The sequence below is a fragment of the Myotis daubentonii genome, chromosome 19 (genome assembly GCF_963259705.1).
Source record: "Myotis daubentonii chromosome 19, mMyoDau2.1, whole genome shotgun sequence".
Classification (NCBI taxonomy): domain Eukaryota; kingdom Metazoa; phylum Chordata; class Mammalia; order Chiroptera; family Vespertilionidae; genus Myotis; species Myotis daubentonii.
Window position 1 is genome coordinate 23433286 of NC_081858.1, and position 22989 is coordinate 23456274.

The following is a 22989-nucleotide window of genomic DNA, read 5'->3' on the forward strand; positions in this document are numbered from 1 at the left end:
TGGAGTGATCTTCAGTTTAAACAGCCTCATTAAAGTGAACTCTCAATCCCCTTCATCAATATGATGCTCTAGGTGCTGGTATGAGACTGAACTGCACTCACTCATCTTTTTTTTTTTTTTTTTTTTTTTTTTACTAGAAGTGTTTTTTTTTTCTTTCAATCTCAAACGGAGTATTCCACCCCTCATCCCCCAGAGAGACAGCAGGAAGTACTGTTGCCAGTTTTCTTGTGTAATTCTTGCCAAGTAACAAGGGAAGGCATGTGCGAGATGCAGGATAAGTCCGCCCACAACTGGAAAGAGCAGTCAGCATCTTCCTTACATAGTCCCTTAGCGTTCCGCTGGTGATATTCCTTCCGTCCTTGAAGCACAATGTAGGGCCTCGACTGAGCCACGCACTCTGCTCTGAGATGGGGGTCCTAGGACTTGACTTTGGCCCTTGCTCTTGCAGAGCTGCATATGGGATGAGAGAGGGAGGTAGTGTTCAGGTCATCTTGGAAGTGCATAGGTGATTGGAACAGGTGGCGAGAGCTGTGAAAGGTGCGCATGCAGGGCTCGGGAGGCACTTACCAGGGTGGAGATGTTGCCAACGAGAGCTCCTGTGACGTCAGAGGGTGCCAGCGCGTGTCTGGCCCTGAGCACGGAAGGTCTGGGGGCCTCGGGGAAAGCCATGGAGCTGGGGTCAGAGGTGATGGGGTGAGGAGCACAAGCCGAAGCTGCAGAGAGAGAAACAGACCGGGCCAGACCCTAAAGAGCTTTCTGGGCCAATATTGAGGGTTTTGAAAAACCTCCCAGCAGTTGGAAGCAAGGCGTGTTAAGTGGGAAGGTAACATGATAAGCCTTGCGGTCTGCGAGGATGCCTCTGGCTGCAATGTGGAGAACTTTCTTGAAAAAATACCCCCGGCCTCTTTTATCCCAGTCCTACACGGAGTTGCTGCAAAGTGAAGCCGTTTCACTCGCTGCCCGTAGGAAACCAGGCAGTTCTCTGCTGAGGAACTTGATTGAAGGGTCTGCTTCTAAAAGTTCACGCGTTCTTATTGGCCCTCGTTTGTAATCAAGGCAGAACATCTTAACAGTAGCCGTGTCAGCATCACGCGTTACATCGCTGCCTGTTTGTCCTTGCTGGTCAGCATTCGGGTCTGGATCTCAGAGTGGACGTGAGACACTGCGCGGATCCGCTCGGCACCTGAGAGGCGAGGCCTCGAGCGCAGTCCGTGGGCTCTGTAGAGGGAACCAAGTCATCTTCACAGCAAAGTGTTGCTGTGGAAACCTGACTGGCAGCCCAACACGGAACTCTGGAGAGGGTCAGGAGGCCTGGGGTTTGGATGTTGGCCGGCCGCCAAGTTTCCTTGTGACCTTTCACAAGTCATTTCCCTTGTTGTGGGGGAGGGTCCCTTAATTTCCTTGTCTTTAAAATAAAGAAGTCGAACCAGGTAATTTCTTATTCAAAAGAGCCCTTTCTACTCAGACAGCCTATGATTCTAAATCTACAGTTGGCGCCCCACCGAATGACGCAGTTTGTGAAGGATCCTTTAACCATTGCACGTCTTCTCGGCGCTGTCATTAGAGGGGTCGTGTGCCATCGGGGTCATGCCCCTGGGCCGGGTCTGCGTGTCCCCTAGCTGTCTCGAGCTGGGGAAGATCTCGACTCTGCTAAGTTCTGGGGCCGCCCACTTCTCCGCGCTACAGATGAACTAACTGCTCATCAGATCAGGAACCAGAGTGGGTGGGGAACCCCATTTAGGGAGGAGCAGCAGGCTATTGGGAAGGTCTGGGGAAACGTGGGTGGGTCCTAAGGGGGAGCGCCCCCCCACCCCCATTCCCCGAAGGTCAAATGGCTTTTAACAGAAAAGTGAGAGCACCCTTACTTTACCTATTTAAAGCAAAATAGATCTTGGCAGCAGGAAACACTAATACTATCTCAACAGAACTCCAAGGAAAACTAGGTAACCGCAAAATGAATTTTGTAATTCACTCGAAAGCAATTTCCCCTGGAAGCTTTGTGGAGATGGGGTCTAACTTCATGAGTCTTTAGCATATAGGAATGTGTGAGCTCAAGTTTAACTGGATGCCCTGAATGCAGCGGTTTGAACAACGTGAATTCTGTTTACAGATTATCCTGCTAAAACTTGAATTTAGTAATTCTTTTTTTTTTTTCCTTCTGTTTAACAAAAGTGGATACAGATGTTCTATGCCGTTTTTTATTTGAATCGGTGGAGGGGCAGGCATTCACTGTACAAAAGGAATCTACATAGACCTGGCTATAGGTCTAGCACAGCACCGGTGCAGTCTCCCCGGGGAGCCCACGTGTGTGTCCAGCACCCAGGTCACGGGATAGAGAGTTACCAGTGTCCCAGAGGCCTCCGCCTGCCCCTCGCGCCACTCACCCCACGCCCAACTAACTACCACCCCGACTCTAGCACCGTAATTTAGCTTTCCCCCGTGTTTGAACTTTATATAAACGCTCCCTTTAGTGTCTGGCTCCTCTCGCTCAGTGTTGCGGGTGACATTTTGTCTGTGTCCCTGCACGTGGCCACAGTGCATCCCGCAGCTAAACATGGGCCGGCACGCTATGTATAGCCTCCGGACCCGATCGGGCGTGTGGCCGGCCTCCTGTTGCGCAGCCCATGAACTCAGAATGGCCCGGATGTTTGTAAAGGGTTGTAGAGAAAATTAGCAGCCTGCCTGGCAGAGGCTGCCTGGGGCCTGCAAAGCCGAAAGTATTTGCTGTCTGGCCCTTGGTAGGAAAAACTTGCTGACCCTTGTTCTCCCATTGCGTCAGGAGGCCACAGTTTAGGGACCCGTTCTCGGGGGGTAGACATTAGGTTGTTTGCTGGTTTGGGCTGTTTTGAACAGTGTTGTGAGGAGCGTTCTCGTGCAGTCCTCTGGGTGCACGGAAGTGCAGATCCCCAGGCGGGGTACAGCCCAGGGCGGAAACGCCGGTCACAGGGTTTTGGACGGTGGTCGGCTCTAGCTTGGGAGAGTGGTGGTTCCGTGGCACGCTCCTGGCAGCCACTTACTCCGTGCCTTTCCGGCACTTGGTATGGCCGGTTTTAGCCGGTTCTTGTGAGTTCAAGTGAAGGCATGTGTGGTTTTGAACTTGCATTTCCTTGGGGACACCTGAGGTTCAGCATCTGCTCATAGGCCTGTGGGTCATTTGATAGCCGCTTATGTGAAGGGCCCATTTCTTCCCGTCATTAGCATTAGCAGTTGATTTTCCATTGAGTGGATGGCTTTCTCTCTCTGTTGACATCCAGGGGTTCTTGATGTATTCTAAGTAAGAGTCCTTATTACGTTTATGGGTTACAGGTATTTTCTCCCATTCTGCACAGGGCAGTGCGTGGCTGCAAAGATCTGGAGCCGGCCCTGGCTGGCGTAGCTCAGTGGTTAGACTATGGCCTGTACACCAGAGGTCGCAGGTTCGATTCCTGGTCAAGGGCATGTACCTCGGTTGCAGGTCCGATCCCTGCCCTGTGTCGGGGCACGTGTGGGAAGCAACGGATCCATGTCTCTCTGCCATATCGATGTTTCTCTGTTTCTCTCTCCTCCTCTCCCCCCTCCCTTCCACTCTCTCTAAAAAGCAGTGGAATAAAGATCCTCACTCCTCGGGTGGGGATTAAAAACAAAATCTGCAGCTGATGTTTGGTAGCAGATGTGCTTTTCAGGGAAGCTTTTGTTTTTCTTACACATTTTCATGTGTTTTTTTCCCCCTTCGTTCTAGGATTGTCCTTTCATTGTCTGCATGACCTACGCCTTCCATACTCCAGATAAACTCTGCTTCATCTTGGACCTGATGAATGGTAAGCGAGGCCTGCGAGGTCGGACTCACTGAAGGACGTGGCCGTGACCCGGCCGACGGGCAGGTTGGGTCTTTCCGATCAGTCGTTTGCCCCTGAAGATGGAGGCAGCCGTTTACTCTTCAACCTAATTAAAATTCATGTAGAATGTTGACCTGGGTTTCCCTCTGCCCCTCCCAGTCTTTCCCTGGAAGTTGCATTTCCTAGAAAAGATTTTCATAAAATACTTACAGCGAGACATCATTTTCTGGAATGCAGCTGGTCTGGGCCTTTAATTTGCTTGCTTCCTGGCCCTCAACTTTTAGGAATGAAATGTCTCATAAGAATATAGGTTATGCCAGAACCGGTTTAGCTCAGTGGATAAAGCTTCGGCCTGCAGACTCAAGGGTCCCGGGTTCGATTCCGGTCAGGGGCATGTACCTTGCTTGCGGGCACATCCCCAGTGGGGGGCGTGCAGGAGGCAGCTGATCCATGTTTCTCTCTCATGGATGTTTCTGGCTCTCTATCCCTCTCCCTTCCTCTCTGTAAGACATCAATAAAATATATTTTTAAAAAAAAGAAAGAAAAAAAAAGAATATAGGTTAAATGTATTTAAAATCCAACTTTAAAGGATGTTCGCCTGATTTTCTGTACCTTTAGCCCAGAACAACTGTACCTTGACCTTTTAAACTGTGGGTGAATGATGGTCTTTAGAATGGCGAACAAGGTTTAGACAGAAAAACGATTTCTAATACTAGACAGCGACACGGGATGGACTGAAAGTCTTCTTGGTAACAAGAGCTGAAATAAAAAGGCACACAATTCAACAAGTAAAGGGCCTTTTCTTGAGGTTCCTGGGATGTTTTATTATGTTTTGAGTGTTTGATTTAAGACTGGATCTGTCGCACGGCATGAAGGAATTTCACAGACATAGTAACGAACAAAAGGGGCCAGACGCAGCGGCCCGCGGTCTGTACGATTCTATTTATGTGACGGTCAGAAATCAAAGTCAGGCATGCAGACTCTTGGGGACGACAGCGACTTTTAAAATAAACCCTGTGCCTCCTACTCCAGGGGGCGACCTGCACTATCACCTGTCACAGCACGGGGTGTTCTCCGAGAAGGAGATGCGCTTCTACGCCACCGAGATCATCCTGGGACTGGAGCACATGCACCATCGCTTCGTCGTGTACAGGGACCTGAAGGTGAGCTGCGCGGCCGGCTCACCGGTCACCGGGTCTGCGCGGGAGGCGTGTGGTCCCGGCGCTCAGACATTCCCTCACTCAGCCCCGACATCCGTGTGATGTCGGTCTCTTCCAGGCTCCAGACTCTGTCCTCGGAGCTCGTGTCTGTCCTAGGGGCCAGTCACCTCGGTGCCTGCTACAGTGCCTGGCGCAGCTCAGACGCTCATTCCAAAATTTTAACCGGTTGATTCGTGCAAAGCAGGGGTGGGCGCTTTCTGGTGTCGCTGCTCATTTTTTACCATTAATTGTAATTCGGTCGATGCTCACTAAGCCACTGCCTTGGCCCTGGCGCTGCGTCAGAGCTAGAGATGTGCAGGGATAGCAAGCGAAGGACTTGCGTCTCACAGGACGCACCCTGGTGAACCAGGACATAGACTGGCCGGTCAGAGTTCATGGGGGGCGAGGCTGCCCAGCCTGCAGAGCTTCACGTTTTGAGGTCACCATAAAAACCACAGATAGATAGATTGTTCTAGATCCCTGAGCTACAGAACCCCGGCGTGCTATGCTAGGGCTTCTGTTCTTGTTTTCTTTAAAAAAATCTCACTGGTGCCCGGCCGGTGTGGCTCAGTGGTTGAGCGTCATCCCATGCACCAAGAGGTCATCAGATCGATTCCCAGTCAGGGCACATGCCCGGGTTGTGGGCTCCCTCCCCAGTAGGGGGCATGCAATTTTAAAGCTTTCTTCAAAGTTAGTAAATTATTCTCTTAATTTTCACAAGAGCATTAAGGAACAATATTGTTCTCATCGAATAGAAATAATGGGACACTGGCTGGTATGTGACATTTTATTTCCTCGTGTGAGTTTTACAGAAGAATAAAATACAAGCCGAAGATCTAGAAAGTACCGTTGTCATGCGTTTCCATTTGCATCTATAACCGGCTTCTGAGCGTCTTTATGCCATGGTTTTGTTTTCTCAGCTATTTAGTAGGCAGTGGTATTATTTCATTTCTATTCCAACTTCATCCTCGTCACTCATGATTATTCATGCTCCGTGGTTATAATAGCATGCCATTATTTTTATTTCAAGCGAAACAATGGTGATCTCCAGCAGAAAACGATTAAGACGACTGTAATTCAATGTATATCGGGGAGAGGAGCTTTTTTTCCCGTGATTATGCTGACCAAATCTAATCTCAGTGGCTGCATTTCATCAGAGCTGCGGTCAAAATTACATTTGGTCATTGGGTGGATCGGGTACCAGTCAACAGAAATGACATTGATGGGGACCCGTGTGGCCCCGTGGAGGACTTTGATTTCTTAGGTCAGCGCCGGTACCACCTTGCAAAAATCCTTTCTGTTCTGTGCCTCCTTCCCAGAAGTTGTTAGGATTCGCAGCGGCACCGTGTCCCAGCTGGAAGGCCGGGAAAAGAACTAGCTTTGTCACGCTGATGAGCTGTGCTCACAGCCCCTCTCTCTTACCTGCACTTCACTTTCTTCAATAGTTGAGTCCTTCGCTCCCATCATTGCCACTCTCAGCGGAAGTTAACGTGCCACGCTCATTCTCAGCATCATGCCCTCCTTGGCTGTGATGTCATAGAGCTAGAATCTGTGTTCAGGAAGGAACTGTGATAAGATCACGAGGTACCCCGTGCCTGCGGTTTTAGACGGCCTCCGAGCCTCCGGGCATCCGGGGAACTCTCGCAGATCACCTTCTCTTTCTCTTCAGCCCGCAAATATCCTCTTGGATGAGTACGGACACGTCAGGATATCAGATCTCGGCCTGGCCTGTGATTTCTCCAAGAAGAAGCCGCACGCGAGTGTGTGAGTAGTGAATCGCCAATGCCCACCATCATTTCTCCACTGCAGCCCGCTTGTTCCCTGGGACCCCGCCCTGGTCACGTGTTACCGTCCACGCCCCTCCCCTCCCCCATTTTTTTCTTGCCAGCAGTCATTTTCTTTTTTTAATATATTTTTATTGAATTCAGAGAGGAAGGGAGAGGGAGAGAGAGAGAGAGAAACATTGATGAGAGAGATCGGCTGCCTCCTGCACGCCCCACACTGGGGATCAAGCCCGCAACCCGGGCGTGTGCCCTGACTGGGAATTGAACCATGACCTCCTGGTTCACAAGTCGACCCTCAGTAATACATCTCTGAAGGTCGTGATAAGGAGAAATGAAATAGTCCGTGGGCTGAGTGCAGAGGCAGCTGTCTGGGGAACTCTCCAAGGACGGCCGGAGGTCAAGTTTCTCTCTCCATCCACCTGTTCCTTCCTTTACAAAATAACTATGTGTTGTTGTTTTTTCTGAAGAGAAATTAGGAATATTTTTTAAATTAAAAACCAAACATCTATACTTGCAGTTAAAGCTGTTGAACGTGGGTCAGTCCTCTAAGTGACTACACAGGGGACCCTCCCGGACACCACAGCCTCCGCCACACCTGGCCCCCCCTGGGCCCCCTGGGCTGCGCGTGGCGGTGGCCATGCGTGATCGGGGCGTGTTGACACTGGCCCCAGGGCGTCTCTATACCCGGGATTATTCAAATGACAGTTGTGAGGGTTCAGTCATCGAATGAACGCAACAGGTGTTCCTTTACACTGGCCGTGTGCTAGGTGCTGGCGGTGCCGCGGCGACCACGACAGAAAGGACCCCTGACCTCCGGAGGTGACCAGGGCGTGGGGCGGCGGTGCCGTCGGTGGGGCCTCAGCTGTCCCAGGCAGGCACCGCTTGCTGCTTTGAGTAGGTTGTTATCTTCCCAGAAGCCCAGGAGCTCGTAGATGCCATTATCTACTTTCCGTGGTGGAAAAACTAGGCCGCCCACCTGGCACATCCCGGGGCCAGAACTACAGTCCGGTCTGTCTGTCTGACTCCCAGGAAATAGCCCCACCTCAGCATGGGCCACGCGGGTCCGCACAGGGGACCTTCCGCTCTTCATAGCTGTCCCGGTGGAGGAGGGGCTGACCGGATTCAGAGGTCACCTCCTGGACGGAGCACAGGTCTTCACCTTGATTCCGTGGGGTGACCTGTTGCGATTCATTCCTATCCTGGTTAAGACGGAAAGGGGTGCTCCCCCACCGGGTGTCGGGTGGATCATGTCTGTGCAGAGGCTCCATCGCCCCCGCCCCTTGTTCACAGCTGCTGCCGTTTGGTGAGCCATTCATGTCGTATGAGGTGCCCATGTTCCGCTGACGCGCCACCCTTTCTCCTCCCCAGGGGCACGCACGGGTACATGGCCCCCGAGGTGCTGCAGAAGGGGACGGCCTACGACAGCAGTGCCGACTGGTTCTCCCTGGGCTGCATGCTCTTCAAGCTTCTGAGAGGGTGAGTGAGGCGCCCCCTCCCGGCTGGGGTCACAGTCAAGGCTGTTAGACTTGATGCCATTCCGGGTCCCACAGTGATCTGTAAGCTCATCTAAACGAGGACCGTGGCTCGCTCTGCCTCGTGGAAGCGACTGCTCTGTTCCCGTAAGATTATAGAAGAAAGCTTACAGTGTGGTGTTTTTAATTCCATATCCTGTGGGAGTTACAGCATACTTAAATCTGAAATAAGACTGCTGTGAAAGTTTTTTAAAAAATAATAAAATCAGACGGCTTTGAAATATTTCCATCGATACCCCTTATTTGAGAATAAGTGTTATTTGAAAGTGTGGGTAATTGACAAAGGTAGGATTTTTTTCCCCCCCTACAAATGCATTACCCATGATTGTCTTGTGGGCTTAGGTCATTTTCAGGGTTACACACGTGGATGAAGACCCGTGATGAAGCCGTTTTAAACGTGCATTTATTTGTAATCCTGCTGAAAGTAATTTGTCTTTAAAACGCAAAGATGGGATTGTGCAGTCTTGTGTTTTTAATTCATTTGGCTGTAACGGACCCTCAGTCCTAAGCTACCAAACATGGTGAAATCGAGGGGACAGATGACGCCGTGGAAGCGCTCTCAAAACGTGTCCTCATCTCGAATGATTAAACGTCGTTAGCATTTCCACGGAGCTGAAGAACGTTGAGCCAATTTTAATAGGGAGCTTAAGTTCTCAGCATCTAGCGTTGCTTTTTCTTCATTCACAAAGAGGCAAAAAGCGCTCGACAGGAAAATGTCCTCATCCAGGTTCGCCCATTGATGTTTGTTTGCTGACTTTCTCACTTTCCCGTCGGAAAGCCTCCTTGAGCACCACTCATCTTCTTCTCTTCAGCACATCTGGGAGGGGGCTGGCCCCCCACTCGGTCCGGAGCCCCCAGGACTCCGCCGATCCAGCTGATCTCTGCTCCCCCATCCGCTTGGGCACTGAAATTGCATTATTGCCTAGAGAGGCAGGTCTTGTCGGTCCTGAATTGAATTACTGTGTTTGTGGAGCCTGGATGGGCTTAATTCCCGTCATCAGACTAGCTGACCTAATTAGGGAGCTCCTGCCAGGCCAACCAGGGACAGCCGCTCCCACCCGAGACCTCCTTCCACCCCTGGGAGTCAGCGGGCCCGGTGGGCACACGCCGCTTGCCAGGGTCTTTGCCGGGGCCTCCGCTGGAGAGGAGGTTAGAGATGCAGAATGCACACTGACAGGAAGTTCAAGACGATGAAAAACTGCAAAGCAGCTCAAGTGCTGAACGCACCGGTTCAAGATCCGAAAATCTGCCGTAAAATGGTCCAGGGGAACCTGCCAAGGCCTTGCGTTCAGGGCTCTGCGGGCGTCTTTATTTTGTTTCATATTCTTAGTCCGTTTATCATAATGTCCACGCGCGTCCATTAGGGACGATGTGGCACAGCAGTCCTTTGAGGAGATCTGAGGGTTTGGTTTAATAACTCTATAGGATCCAGCATTACCATCTGTGGTTAACAGCGTGAATTCAGCCTTATTTGGCCAGAATTCACGTCCGCAGTGCTGCATCGGGAGGGGGTCACCCCTCTGTGAAGTCCCTGGTCAGGCTCTGGTGAAACGGCACGTTCGGTGTGGCTCCTAGGAGAGGAGTCTTGGCCGACAGGACACACCCAGGGGTTGGTCATGAGGATGGGATGGGATGGGATGGGATGGGATGGGATGGGATGGGATGGGATGGGATGGGTGAGGAGAAGAGAAAGAGCTAGAAGTCATGGCTCACAGGGAAGGTTGAAGGAGCTGGTGCCTTACTGACGGGGCGGAGGTCACACTGCGTAGACCCAGAGGGGAGGCGTTGTGAGCTGGGATAGGAACCCCCATTTCAGCATGGGTTGCCCAGGAAGGCATGTCCTGCCGCCCAGGTAGCCAGCTCCCTGCCGCTGTCCGGGGACCACCTACTGAGCCCAAAGTGGAAAGAGTCCTTCCAGGGTAGGATGGGTCGGACCCGATGGGTCTTCCTCACCGGGATTTATGGCCTAATGCCATCCTGCTGTTCAAAAGCCGTTCCCAGGAAAGGATGTGGCACTAAAACCAAAGAGTAGGGAGTATGTATGGATTGAATGGATTGAAATTAAATTTGCTGAGCATTTATTGAGCACCTACAGCATGCAAGACTGTGCTTGATGCTGTGGGGAAAGGAAGGATGGGGAAGAGAGGGAGGGGCAGGAGGGAAGCCACATCCGGGGATGGGAGAGAATCACGGATCGGCTGCCTCCTGCAGGCCCCACACTGGGGATGGAGCCCGCAACCCAGGCAGGTGCTCTGACTGGTAGTTGAACCCTGACCTCCTGGTTCATAGGTCGAGGCTCAACCACTGAGCCACACCGGGCTGGCTGAGCTTCTGTTCTCTGTGATTGAATACTCCCTGATGGACCAGTGTGTCCCCTGCTTCTGCTTTTGTCTTGCCTCCCTGGAACAATACCCCCTGGGCAGGAGGGAAGGAACCGATGTAAGAACGTTGTGCAGGCCTGAGCACGGGCTTGCATCCCTGAGTCACAGTGACGAGCCGTTCGGAGGCCATGCCTTCAGGGCGGGCGCGGGTCGCCGCTTCCCCTGGAGATGCCGCGGCCAGATGCTTAGGAGCATCTGTGCCTGCGCTGTGTCCACGTGGCAGGTGTGGAACTGCCGTCACGGTCCTCAGTCTGGGTTTCAGGTGTCTCTAGGGGAAAAGAATCGCCCTGTCGCCTGATCTTACGCTTGTCACCATTGATTGTCCCCGAAGGTGTCAGACGCGGGGAGGGAGCCCCGGGGGGGTGGGGGGTGTCTGGGGAGAGTCGAGCTCTGCCTGAGGTTGTTGAGGTGGTTCCGCGTGGAGAAAACAAGGCACGTTTACGAGCATGTTGGCAGCTATTGGCTCAGGTTCAAACTGAGTGTAACACCCTCTTTTTGGCATTTTAAAATTAATTTTCGATGTAAGAGGCTTTAATCACTTGTCATGTTTTTGAACCCATTGTTTCGCTGTGGTGATGGTGTGTGTGTGTCTGGGGGTGGAGCCGCCATTTATCATATTTTGAGTCATTTTCTCACTGGCGGGGAGGGGACTAGGCGGCTCTCCCACTCTGCCTGTGATTCAAAAGCCGCGTCTGGCCGCTGCCCCTGTGAGCTGCTCCCATCACGTTCCCTGGTGCGGTGGGAGCACCGCCTGTGCCGCCGGGGGAACGCGGCTCGCCGGGGAGCAGCTGTGATCACACAGGACCTGGGAGCACCACGCGCCTCGCTCCGCACGGAGATCATTGCTGTTGGGGCCTTTCGTTAACCTTCTCCAAAATAGAAACGGAATCTTCAGTTTTGTTCACAAAGAATAATCGGGACCGGGCGCGCTGGAGGCAGATGTGCGCCGGGCTTTGCGCTGGGAAGACCCACAGCACAGAGCTGAGGAGCCGCCACGCGTCCCCGGCCACGTCCCCCCCAGCCGGACATGGACGATCTCTGTTTATAACGTGGGCTTTGCGGTGCGGGGGCCCGTGTGCCGGAAATGTTTCTGGCGCTCGCCAGCTCTGGCTGCAGTCCCCTTGCAGGCCTCTCTCTGGTCTCATGAGAAGCTTTTTAAATTTAGCCCAGAGCGTCTCTGTGGGGGCACGGCAGGGCAGCCCTTCCCTTCCAGCGGCAGGCGCAGGCAAACCCTGGGGTCAAGGGCGGGGTCAAGGCCGGAGTGGCTCTCTGGCGCTGCACCAGGAGCTGCACCAGGGGGTGGGGGGCCGCAGGAACCCCAAGATCCTCACACAGTCCCCTGCACATGTTCAGAGACTGGGCGGGAAGAGCTGTGCGGAGCAGAAAGACCAAGGTTTTAGTCAGATTTAATAATACACTTTGTTCCCGTCCTTTCGAACCATGAGCGTGCTCATATGTCCCTGTATTTTGCATAGAGGAATGATGCCAGTGTTTTGTTTTTTTTTAACATTAGACTATCTCCTAAGTATCAAAGCAGTACTGTTTGCTGTTATATCCTATTTGATTTTCAAATGTAGTAATTTTACATTTTTGTCCTTGGAAATAATTAGGGTAAAAAAAATACTTGAATTTGCTTGGTACTAATTCTCCTTGTTAATATGTATTTTTTCAAATTAGTGCTTTCAAGAGATGGCAATAACTTTGTATTTCACTTGCACGATGAGAAAGAAAATAAGGTGGGAGAGTGCCCTCTCTTGTACAAAATGAGAATGAAAATATTTCAGATAATAAATGCTCTGAAAAGTAATAACCTCATTACGAGCTGATTCAGTGCATGGCTTCGCTAATTCGGCAGGATGGCCCAATCCGTCCCAGTGAGCGGAAGTGCAAAAATGGGTGGGATTTTAGTGTTTTTGGTAAATCCCGTTGATTTGTGTGTTCGACACGCTAATCTCTCTCATGGCGTTCACTTGAGAATATTTTACATATCTCACCTCAGATGCCTTATAAAAACATCTCTAGGATTAGTAATTCTACAGGCACGTCTTACTGTAGGAAAACGTAATCATTTGTATCCCTTCTTTAATCTTCAAAGAAATAAGCCAATAAGGCAGTGGTTTTCTAATCTGCACGTTAGCTGGTCTCTCCAAATGCGAAGATTGCCTCGAAAAGCCAGCTTCCCCGGAGTTTTAAAAACATGGTGAAGAGTAAGAATGCTTGGTTTGACGGAGTTGATCAAGCCGACGCTCATTTTGTAAAGAAAGGCTCAACTTCACTGATTCCACAAACGGCTTCTCTATTAGATGCCGCCGCTCGCGGCCGCTGTCTTCACTGCTAGCGCGGACGTTGTGGTGGTTCCTTGTTGTGGCTGTCGCGGCACCGTTTCGGTGAAGTGTGTGGCAGTATGCCCGTTTAGCGATGAAGGAGTGGAGGCTGACGTTTTACATGACTGGCGCACAGCCGGTGTACCGCCAGTCCCAGCGTGAGCCCAGGTGGTCCGACTGGGAAGACCGGGTCTCCGGCAGTAAAAAGGGAGTGCGCAGCTCGGGGCTCTCGTTTATCTCCGTTAGCATCAGAGGGATTGATTGCTTACGATGCCTGGCTTCTGGAGAGGAAGCGTGTCATCTTGGGCATGTTTTGATTTGACTATAGTTCCTTGAGGGACTAGTAACCATTTTTCTTAAAAAAAAAAAAAATTATCTCAAACACTTAGCCTGACAAGGGTTTGTATAAATGACTTTCATTTTCGTGACTGCCTACTGGTTAGTCAGTTTTTTTTTAAAAATGTTTTTATTGATTTTTAGAAAGAGAAATACTGATCGGTTGCCTCTCATATGCACCTTGACCAGGGATCGAACCCTCAACCTGGGCATGTGCCCTGGCTGGGAATCAAACCGGCAACCTCCAACCAACCGAGCCCCACTGGCCGGGGCATAATTTTTGCTGATATATTTTAAAACGTCAGTTGGAATATATTTGCTGACGCGTATCCTATTAGGGCCGTGACCTCACTGATGAGAGGCTCAGGCAGAGCAGATAAACATGAGCCTTGCTGTTCCCGGGCCTCACTGTCCGATCACCAGTTTTTCCTCGGAAAACGACCGGTGTGGATGGCTCTGGTATTTCCGTGGTTTTGAATAAACAGCGACAGAACGCAGTCCTTTACCGAATGTTAGCCAGTGGCTGGCGCGAGGTTGGCCGATACCGCGTTATAACAGAGTGTCCTTTCTTCCTGCAGCCACAGCCCTTTCAGACAACACAAAACCAAAGATAAGCACGAAATAGACCGGATGACCCTCACCGTGGTAAGGAGACGAACGACTCTATTTCTGTTCAGTGTCGTGTTTCCTGCGCAACCGATGTAGAATTTTGCTCTCTTAAAAATAAAGAAGCGAAGATACAATCCCTGGAAGAACCCCAAAAAAGAAAAAAATAATAATGGGAATAGATGGTAGGGCAGGAATGAAGATTTGCTAACAATCGGTAAGAAAAAAAAGATATAGAAAAATCAAGAGCGAAACCAAAGCAATCAAATAAGAGGGAAAATGAGATGCAAAGAAGGGAGGAGACGTTCGAATTCTCTTTTGACTGACTTTGAAGATGATTGATACCCGTTTGATGTCTCTTTAGAGGAGATACTAATTGGTGGTGAATCTGTGATTTTGAACACTGTCCGTTGCCCGGAAACGCTCTTTCCGTCTGAGGCGCCTTTCCCATGAACGCGCCTTTGAAATCGTGCTCTCGTTTCCCCCCCCAGAACGTGGACCTTCCGGACGCCTTCTCCCCCGAGCTGAGGTCGCTGCTGGAGGGCTTGCTGCAGCGGGAAGTCAGCAAGCGGCTGGGCTGCCACGGAGGCGGGTAGGCTGCTGCTCGCCTGCCGGGACCGGCACGCGGGGCAGAAAACACTCCTTTTCAGTATTTCATTTCCTTGTCCGTGAACGTCTTCCACTTCCATTCCAGTGGGGCGGGGGCAGGGGGATCACATGGGAAGTAGGTATATTATCTCATGTGTTCCGTAATTAAAGCTGAAGGAGTCGCCAACTTTTTAAAAAGTTTTTTGTTGTTGTTAGTTTTTAGAAAGAGAGACAAAGGGAGAGGGAGAGAGAGAAACAAAGATGTGAGAGTGAAACATTGATCGCTGACTCCTGTGCGCCCCCCACTGGGGGTCGAGCCCACCACCCGGGCATGTGCCCTGACCAGGAATCGAACCGTGACCTCCTGGTTCATCAGCCGACGCTCAACCACCCCAAGCCACACCGGCCGGGCATGGCGAGCGGTATTTCTCAGCGTCACCGTGTTTCCTGTGTTGCTTTGGAAGAGTGTTTTGTACTTGCTTGCTTAAGGAACGGGAACTAGTTGCTCCTCCGTGTTCCTACCAGGAGAGAGTTTTTGCAGAATATTGCTTGGATCTCTCAGTGCGCGCTCACCACTGTCACGGCCTCTCCGCTACAGGTCTCAGGAAGTGAAGGAACACAGCTTCTTCAGGGGCATCGACTGGCATCACGTCTACTTACAAAAGGTACTCCCGGTGGGACCCCACCCTGGGCACCCCTGCGTGCTCCCCGTCTCTGCTTCCTGGCTCTGGCCCCAGCGTCCCCGCCCCCAGCTTCCTGTCCGTAGAGTCCTTCTTGCTCTTCCGTCTAAGGGTGGCTGGATGGCTGGCTCGCCCCTCGGGGGCTGGTCGCTGTGCTGCCTCTTCTTCCCCTAGTTTAAACGTTTTCAGAATATCTCCTGCACAAATTGACAAGTGGCGACATGGAGCTGACATGTAGCGACTTCAAATGCCCACAGGATTGAGGCTTTTTTGCTTTAGCTCACCCACTTGACTTTTTACCTCAGTGCATGACTGACTCTATTTTTATATTTTTTCCATATAAAAATGTACAGGAAACATTCATCGTAAATTGACATACACTTTCTAGCCCCGTACCACGTAATTTAAGAATTCGCGTGATTGCATATCAGCATCATTCCCCTATCTTATTTTAAGGTATTTTTATTTTCTCACTGATACAGGAAAACACCCCAAGTTGGAAGTTTTGTTTGTTTGTTTTTTAATGTTGATTACCAGCTTTGGACTCTTTTTTTTGCATAAACTCACACTGTGGAGGAATAGTGATCTGTTAGCCCTGCCTGCGTAGAATTAGGGTTCCAGCTCCAGTTACATGAATATCGGCCTCAGGACTGTGTGGTGTGGGGTGTTCTGTCTGCCTTGAGGGACCCAGCAAGTGGAATGTGGCCCCCAACCCCCCGAGAAAACCTGCTTGCTTAAAGCCGAGCTGGGAGGATGTGCAGTCCTGAGCCCCCATTCCATGTAATAATTATTTAAGACTTACTCGGACATGAGTGTTGTTGGGTTTTTCCCCCCTTAAATATGTCGAAGATCTGAGGTCTTCCTTTGGGGCCATTAGGGGCAGAAGCTCCTCGGTGAAGCCTGTGACGTGCTCTGTGTGAGCTCGACACCGAGTCCTCTCTGTGGGATGGTGGCTGGGGCAGGCCATCGGGGTGGCTGGCTTCTGACCCTTCCCCCTTTGGGTCCTCCAGTACCCTCCACCCCTGATCCCTCCCCGGGGAGAAGTGAACGCGGCCGACGCCTTCGACATCGGCTCCTTTGACGAAGAGGACACCAGAGGCATCAAGGTGCTCACGTGCTGTTGGCCCTCAATGTTGTCGGAGGGTGCGGGGGGGGGGGGGGAGTTTCTAATCGGAAATCAGACGCTGTGGTTGTCTCAGTGTTGGCCCGCCCGTGGGATGTAACTTACAAAGGCCCATCTGCACATTTGCAGAATGTGGAAGTCTCAGACTGAAACGAGTGAGAAACTGAAAGCTTTTTTTGGGGATAATCACTCTGTTTGGTAAACTGCAAAATGGTCAGATTTTTACTGACCAGGGTAGATTGGTGATTGAAATAAAATTCCAGTGTGTAGGAAGCAGGAAAAACGACCGTGTGAAGGCAAACCTACTTCTCGTGCCCCAGAGACAGTCGTATTGAATTAGAGTCGAGTTACAGTCAGCATTCGACCCGATTCTCCTAAGCCTCAGATCTCTCTGTCGGGGTGAAAGGCGCAAACCGTGTGCATCGTGTTGCATTTGTCAGTCAAAAGTGAAGTAATCACTGTTGTTTAAATATAATCCTCTGCATTTTTCAAACTTTGGCTCCTATCACTATTTTCCCATAGACAGGATATCATTACGGATGGTGAGCCATGAGAGAAAATCACCCTCTTTGGGGTGCAGAGTCACTGCACGTCAGGCTCCCCCCAACCCCACTGTCATCCCAGGACCGCCCCTCCCTCCTGGATGCTCCCGGCCTCCTCTCAGCTGCCTGCTTTTATACCCTTCTTATCTAGCCCCCCACCCCCACCCCCCCATTTTTCCTACCTGGTAGCTCCGCCTCCTAAAGGCCAGGGCACTGTTAACACACACACGCCTGCAAGGTGTACATAAAAGACTGCCACGTGCAATGCCCGGGCCCAGCAGGGGCTGTGACCAGAGACACAGAATGGATCCCATGGGATGTGGGCAAAGACGGGGTGGGGAAGGGGCTGGAGGAAGCGTGACGGCGGCTGGGCAGGGGCGCAGCCAGGGGAGCAGACGTACGGTTTTTCTTGAATGCCTGTCACTTTCACACCACCGTGGAGTCGAATGGTCACCTGAGGTCAGAGGTCAGAGGCCAGCTGTACTCATCTCTCAGGCAGAGGGGTGAGCAGGTCCGGTTCGTATAGGGACGCCTGCTTTTGCAGGCCACCGGTTGCCTCTCGGCAGGCCCACTCCCGTTTCTATCACAAGCCTGCAGCTCCGAGGCCTAAAGCCGTTCTCCTCACGCGGTTCCGGGGTGCGGCCTCACTCAGGGAGAAGGATGAGGAAGCCGGAGTAACGGTCTGGAAAAGAAACACACCATGAGTGTCGTGTTTATCACGGCTCCTCTTAAAGGCCAAGCCGCCCAAACCCTCCCTGTGTCCTGAGCTTTCGCTTCTGCACGGGATGGAGCCTGTTACGCTTGGATTCTCTGGGAGGTTCATGGAGTGAATGATAGGTTTGGCCCCGCCCACATTTTGTTTTCCTCAATTTTCAGAGTCAGTGGAGGCGGCTAGCAGACTCTTCTGGCTTCTCCCTTTTCATTGCTTCTAAAAACGATCGGAGTCTATTTTCCACGTAAATCGTATATCCCCACCACAATGGGAATTTTAGTTTGTTGTCAAAACCTTGTCATACTCCCGATACAGGCCTCTGTGTGCTGGTTTCATCAGCAAAACTGCAGTGACTGTGAAGGACATTTGGGGCGAAGCCACCTGACCCGGGAGGGAGAGTGAAGTGCTCACCAGTGGCAGCCTCTGTGGGTCCCGGCGGCTGGGCGGGCCTCAGCAGGGATTTGTCGCCGCGGAGAACCTGTTCTAAGTGATTGCGCGCCATCGTGCCGCCCGGTTCCTGCGCACCGCCGTGCACCTCTCGCCTCGGTAAGCACGGTCGCTCACAGACGTCTCGCTTTCTCGCCACACGCAGCTTCTGGACTGTGACCAAGAGCTCTACAAGAACTTCCCGCTGGTCATCTCCGAGCGCTGGCAGCAGGAGGTGGTGGAGACCATCTACGAAACAGTGAACTCGGACACGGATAAGATCGAGGCCAGGAAGAGGGCTAAGAACAAGCAGCTGGGACACGAAGAAGGTAAAGTAGCTCGCGTCTCTCAACGGTTTTCAAAGCAGAACGTGTAACATAGAGTAGCACAGTGATCCGTCATTCTTCATGCACTCAGTATGGTTGCTCTTTCAATTGTGTTAAGATTTTGTGGCTTTGGGATATTTAAATGTATTGTGGGCCCGGCCGGCGTGCTTCAGTGGTTGAGCATCGACCTCGGAGCCAGGAGGTCTCAGTTCAACCCCTGGTCAAGGCACATGCCCGGGTTGCAGGCTCGATCCCCAGGGTGGGGCCTGCAGGAGGCAGGCAGTCGATGATTCCCTCTCATCATTGGTGTTTCTGTCCCTCTCCCCCTCTCCCTCCCTCTCTGAAATCAATAATAACGTATTAAAAGTCCCCCGAGCGCCCCTCCCTTCTCTGGGGAGAGGGCTTCGTTCCTAAGGTGCTCTGGAGAGAAAAGGTCCATTGAGATCCCTCTGGGCTGCATTTGCCGTAGCAGATTTTACGTCGAACTGATGACGTTCTATCAGTGGTCATTTGCTCCAAGGAGGGCCATGATGTCTTGACAAATTAGACCCAGGAAAAAAAAAATATATATCCCAATGACCTTGCTGAAGTGTTTCCTTTTCATTAGAGCTGGAATTCGAACTCTTCTAACAAGTTAATGAATCCATCTTCATGTATAAAGAATTAATTTGGGCATATCTAGGTCTTGGTTGAAGACCTCAGAACAAAACACTCGAGGCCAGTGGTCGGCGAACTCATTCGTCAACAGAGCCAAGTATCAACAGCACTTCTTCAAAATAGACTCGCCCAGGCCGAAAACCGACTTCTGCGCAGGGGCCACGAAGTTTCAATCACACTGTACGTGCGCGCCCGCACGTGGTATTCTGTGGAAGAGCCACACTCAAGGGCCCAAAGAGCCGCATGTGGCTCGCGAGCTGCAGTTTGCCGACCACTGGTCTAGGCTTAGATTTCAACTAAAAGCACAAGGTTTCAACCGTAGATATACTCTAGAAATGCAGGCACTTTCTCATGAAAAGGACACCTCCGGGAAGCTCACTCCCTGGTTTCAACCCTCTTTGGCCCCCACCATGGGTGTTGCTTACATGTTTATCGTCCGACCTCCCTCTAGAGCAGTGGTTCTCAACCTTCTGGCCCTTTAAAGACAGTTCCTCATGTTGTGACCCAACCATAAAGTTCTTTTCGTGGCTACTTCATCACTGTCATGTTGCTACTGTGATGAATCGTCATGTCAATATCTGATATGCAGGATGGTCTTAGGCGACCCCCGTGAAAGGGTCGTTCGACCGCCAAAGGGGTCGCGACCCACAGGTTGAGAACCGCTGCTCTAGACTGTGAGCTCCCTGAAGGCGAGGGGTCTTGTCTGTTGCTCACCTCTGAGTCCTCGATGCCTAGAACATGCTCGGCACTTGGCTGCTCACTTAATCTTGTTGAATGAACGAATGAGAGAGGGAATGAATGATTTTAGCGCAATCACCCCAGCTTCTCATGAAGGCAAAGCAAGCCACTGAAAATGAACCTGTTTTTGTTTTAAGAGACAACACTTTTCTGTAAAAGGTCATCAGGACTCAGGGTGAATGAATGAGCTTGATCTCTCTACATAGCCATGCATCTGAGAGAGAAATATAACCTCAAGCCAAGGAATAAACAGTTTTGACCCTTGTGTTACTTTGGCTTAGTCAGCCACGGAAATCCCTGCTTGGTTATTATATAGAAAACAAGAAGTAGGAGAAAAGGAGCGGCCCAGTGCCACATAGAGGCAAAGGTGCTTGGGGCTTGCATTCATTTACCCTCTGTTCTTCCGTTGTCGTTATATACAACTAGAGGCCCGATGCACGAAATTCGTGCAAGAGCAGGCCTTCGCAGCTGTGGTGGCTGCCTGGATCCGTCCCTCCCAGCTGAGGGCCAGCTGCCTGGATCCATCCCAGGGGCTACGTTCGGAGGATGTCTGGTCTCATTAGCATTTTACGCTTTTATTATTACAGATGAAAAGGTCGTTTCAGAACAAACTTTTGCCCTCTCAGAGCAATAAGTGGCCACTGTGAATTTATCAGGAAGTTGAGAAGCAATTATTATTGTCAGCAGGGAAAGAGCTAAAGAAACCTCTATTTTTTCAATTCCCAGTTCCCATGTGTTTAAAGACTGAAATAATGATTTCTGCAACAAATGACCAAACAAGACAAACCAGCAAAAGCGCAGAGACACAGACACCAGTGTGGTGGTTACCAGAGTAAAAGGGGGTGCGGGGAGGTGGTGGAGGGCAAAGGGGGGGACAAGCACATGGTGATGGACGGAAATCTGACTTTGGGCGGTAAACACAATGAAGTATACAGGTGACGTATTGTACAGTTCTACACGTGAAACCTATATAATTTTTATATAGGTTTAATTTAAATTAAAATTTAATTTAAAATTTAAGTATTGTCAAAATTCAATTTAAAATTTTATTTTAATTTAATTTAAAATTTTTAAGAAAGAAGTAATGATTTCTGTAATGTCGCATACTGCTGTCGCATACTGCTAGAAACTTGATTTTTCCAGAAAGTGTGTACTTCTCTTTTCCTGAGGCACATCTACATGAAGACATTCTGTTTCAGACCCTATTGAACTTACAGTGACTTTCTGTTTCTCAGATTACGCCATGGGAAAGGACTGTATTATGCATGGGTACATGCTGAAACTGGGAAACCCGTTTCTGACTCAGTGGCAGCGTCGATATTTTTACCTCTTTCCAAACAGACTTGAATGGAGAGGAGAGGGGGAGTCCCGGGTAAGTCTGACGCCCGTTACCAAGCACTTGCTGTCGTTAACGTTGAATGGATAGCACGTGGTTATCGCATCGTGAGGACGCGTTTTGTAAAACAGCCTCTGAAGCACTGTGCACCTGTTTAACTTGTGTGCATGCGATTTTGATGTTCAGACTGTGACTTTTAGACTTCCGAGTCAAGGAAGGATTTTGTAATATCAGAAAATAGAATGTGCTGTTCTGTGAGGTCCAAAGCAGACAGGAAATTGTCCCACTTTTCAGGGTATTTGAAAATTAAACAAAAACAAAACGAAAAAAACTTTCTTTGTTTAACATCAGGAATCTTCTTATATATTATCCTATATAATAAAAGGCTAATATGCAAATCAACCGAACCGCGGAACAACAATTCGCTATGACATGCACTGACCACCAGGGGGCAGGCGCTCAATGCAGGAGCTGCCCCCTGGTGGTCAGTGTGCTCAGCCCAAAGCCCTGAGCGGGGCTCACGGCTGGCGAGCACAGCGGTGGTGGCAGGAGCCTCTCCCGCCTCCGTGGCAGCACTAAGGATGTCCAACTGCAGGCTCCTGTGCTGCTAAAGGGCGCAGGCCAGGCTGAGGAGACTCCCCCACTGAGTGCACAAATGTCATGCACCAGGCCTCTAATATATATATATGGCTAATATGCAAAGTGTCCCCTCGGGAGTTCAACCAGGAGACCGGGAGTTGGATTGCTTGCTATGACGTGCGCTGACCACCAGGGGGTGGCATGGAATGAAGGAAGGCCCTGGCTGGCAGCCAGGGAAGGAAGGCCCCCATCGGCCCTAATCGCCGGCCAGGCCTAGGGACCCGACCCGTACACGAATTTTGCGCACCGGGCCTCTAGTATGCAATAAAAAGAGTCAGTGTTTAATGGCCCGTTTGAGAAGCTGCTTGGATTCGTAGGCACCAATGAGTTAAAAGCAAACATGCGCGTTTATGATGTCGTTTCTCATTTAGGACTCCTGGAGTATTTATCCAAAAAAACATAAAATGGTAAGGTCCTCCGGACGCTATGGCATTCACCCTAAGCAATACTGCTATAGACCTAGCACGCGGGGCAGTCCTTTAAGGACGTCGCCTGTGTTTATAGCATCGTCTGGATGTGATCGAAATAGCGTCAGCCGACAAGCTTGCATCGCCCGGCATTTACGGAGCTGCTGGGTGAAAGCTCAGCCTCCCGCCTCTGGCTCCTGTGAATCGCCCTCGGCGCCCCCGTGTTCCCTCCCGGCTTTACTGATGGCATTTAGATGAGTGCGTGGTGCAAAAAGCACGTGACTCACAGTCACTCAGACATCAGTCCCGTGTGGAGGGAACAGCTTTGCTATTTGGCCTTAGAGACATTCCTTTCTTTGCAGGTTTTTTTGTTTATTTGTTTGTTTTTGAGATGGTATAGTTTGCACTTTTGTAGCCATCTCCCCCACTTGTAGAATATCAGCAAAGAAAGACAAATGCCAAGTTTTTTGTTTGTTTACTTTTCCTAAGTGGGTAGTTTTCCGTACTAGTTAGTAATTTAACTTCAGAAATCATGAATGATGTGAAGTAATCGGTCGTTTTTATTTTTATGATCAGCAAAATTTACTGACCATGGAACAGATTATGTCTGTGGAAGAAACTCAGTTTAAAGACAAAAAATGCATTTTGTTGAGGATAAAAGGAGGGAAGCAATTTGTCTTACAATGTGAGGTGAGTTTTTGTTATTCTTTTCATAGATGCAGTTTAGAACAATCCTTCCTGTCTGTCTGTCTGTCTGTCCCTCTCTCTCTCTCTCTCTTCAGCCACGAGGGCTGCTTGGTTAGAGAGCATTCTCTTACTCCACGCTTTGCCACTTGCA

General features: G+C 50.6%; 1 protein-coding gene across 3 annotated transcripts in view; it reads left to right on the plus strand.

Annotated features, from left to right (window-relative positions):
• GRK3 (G protein-coupled receptor kinase 3) overlaps positions 1-22989 on the plus strand; it is an 80234-nt gene that overhangs the window by 54800 nt on the left and 2445 nt on the right. For 2 of the 3 annotated variants that reach the window (XM_059676996.1, XM_059676998.1), the window contains 12 exons: positions 3719-3797; positions 4848-4978; positions 6684-6778; positions 8167-8274; positions 13950-14016; positions 14469-14569; positions 15164-15230; positions 16256-16351; positions 18215-18377; positions 21005-21141; positions 22116-22151; positions 22728-22841. In XM_059676996.1, the coding sequence (XP_059532979.1) occupies positions 3719-3797; positions 4848-4978; positions 6684-6778; positions 8167-8274; positions 13950-14016; positions 14469-14569; positions 15164-15230; positions 16256-16351; positions 18215-18377; positions 21005-21141; positions 22116-22151; positions 22728-22841 (1194 nt within the window). The remainder of the gene's footprint in view (positions 1-3718; positions 3798-4847; positions 4979-6683; positions 6779-8166; positions 8275-13949; positions 14017-14468; positions 14570-15163; positions 15231-16255; positions 16352-18214; positions 18378-21004; positions 21142-22115; positions 22152-22727; positions 22842-22989) is intronic. The other variant, XM_059676997.1, reaches the window with a different exon arrangement.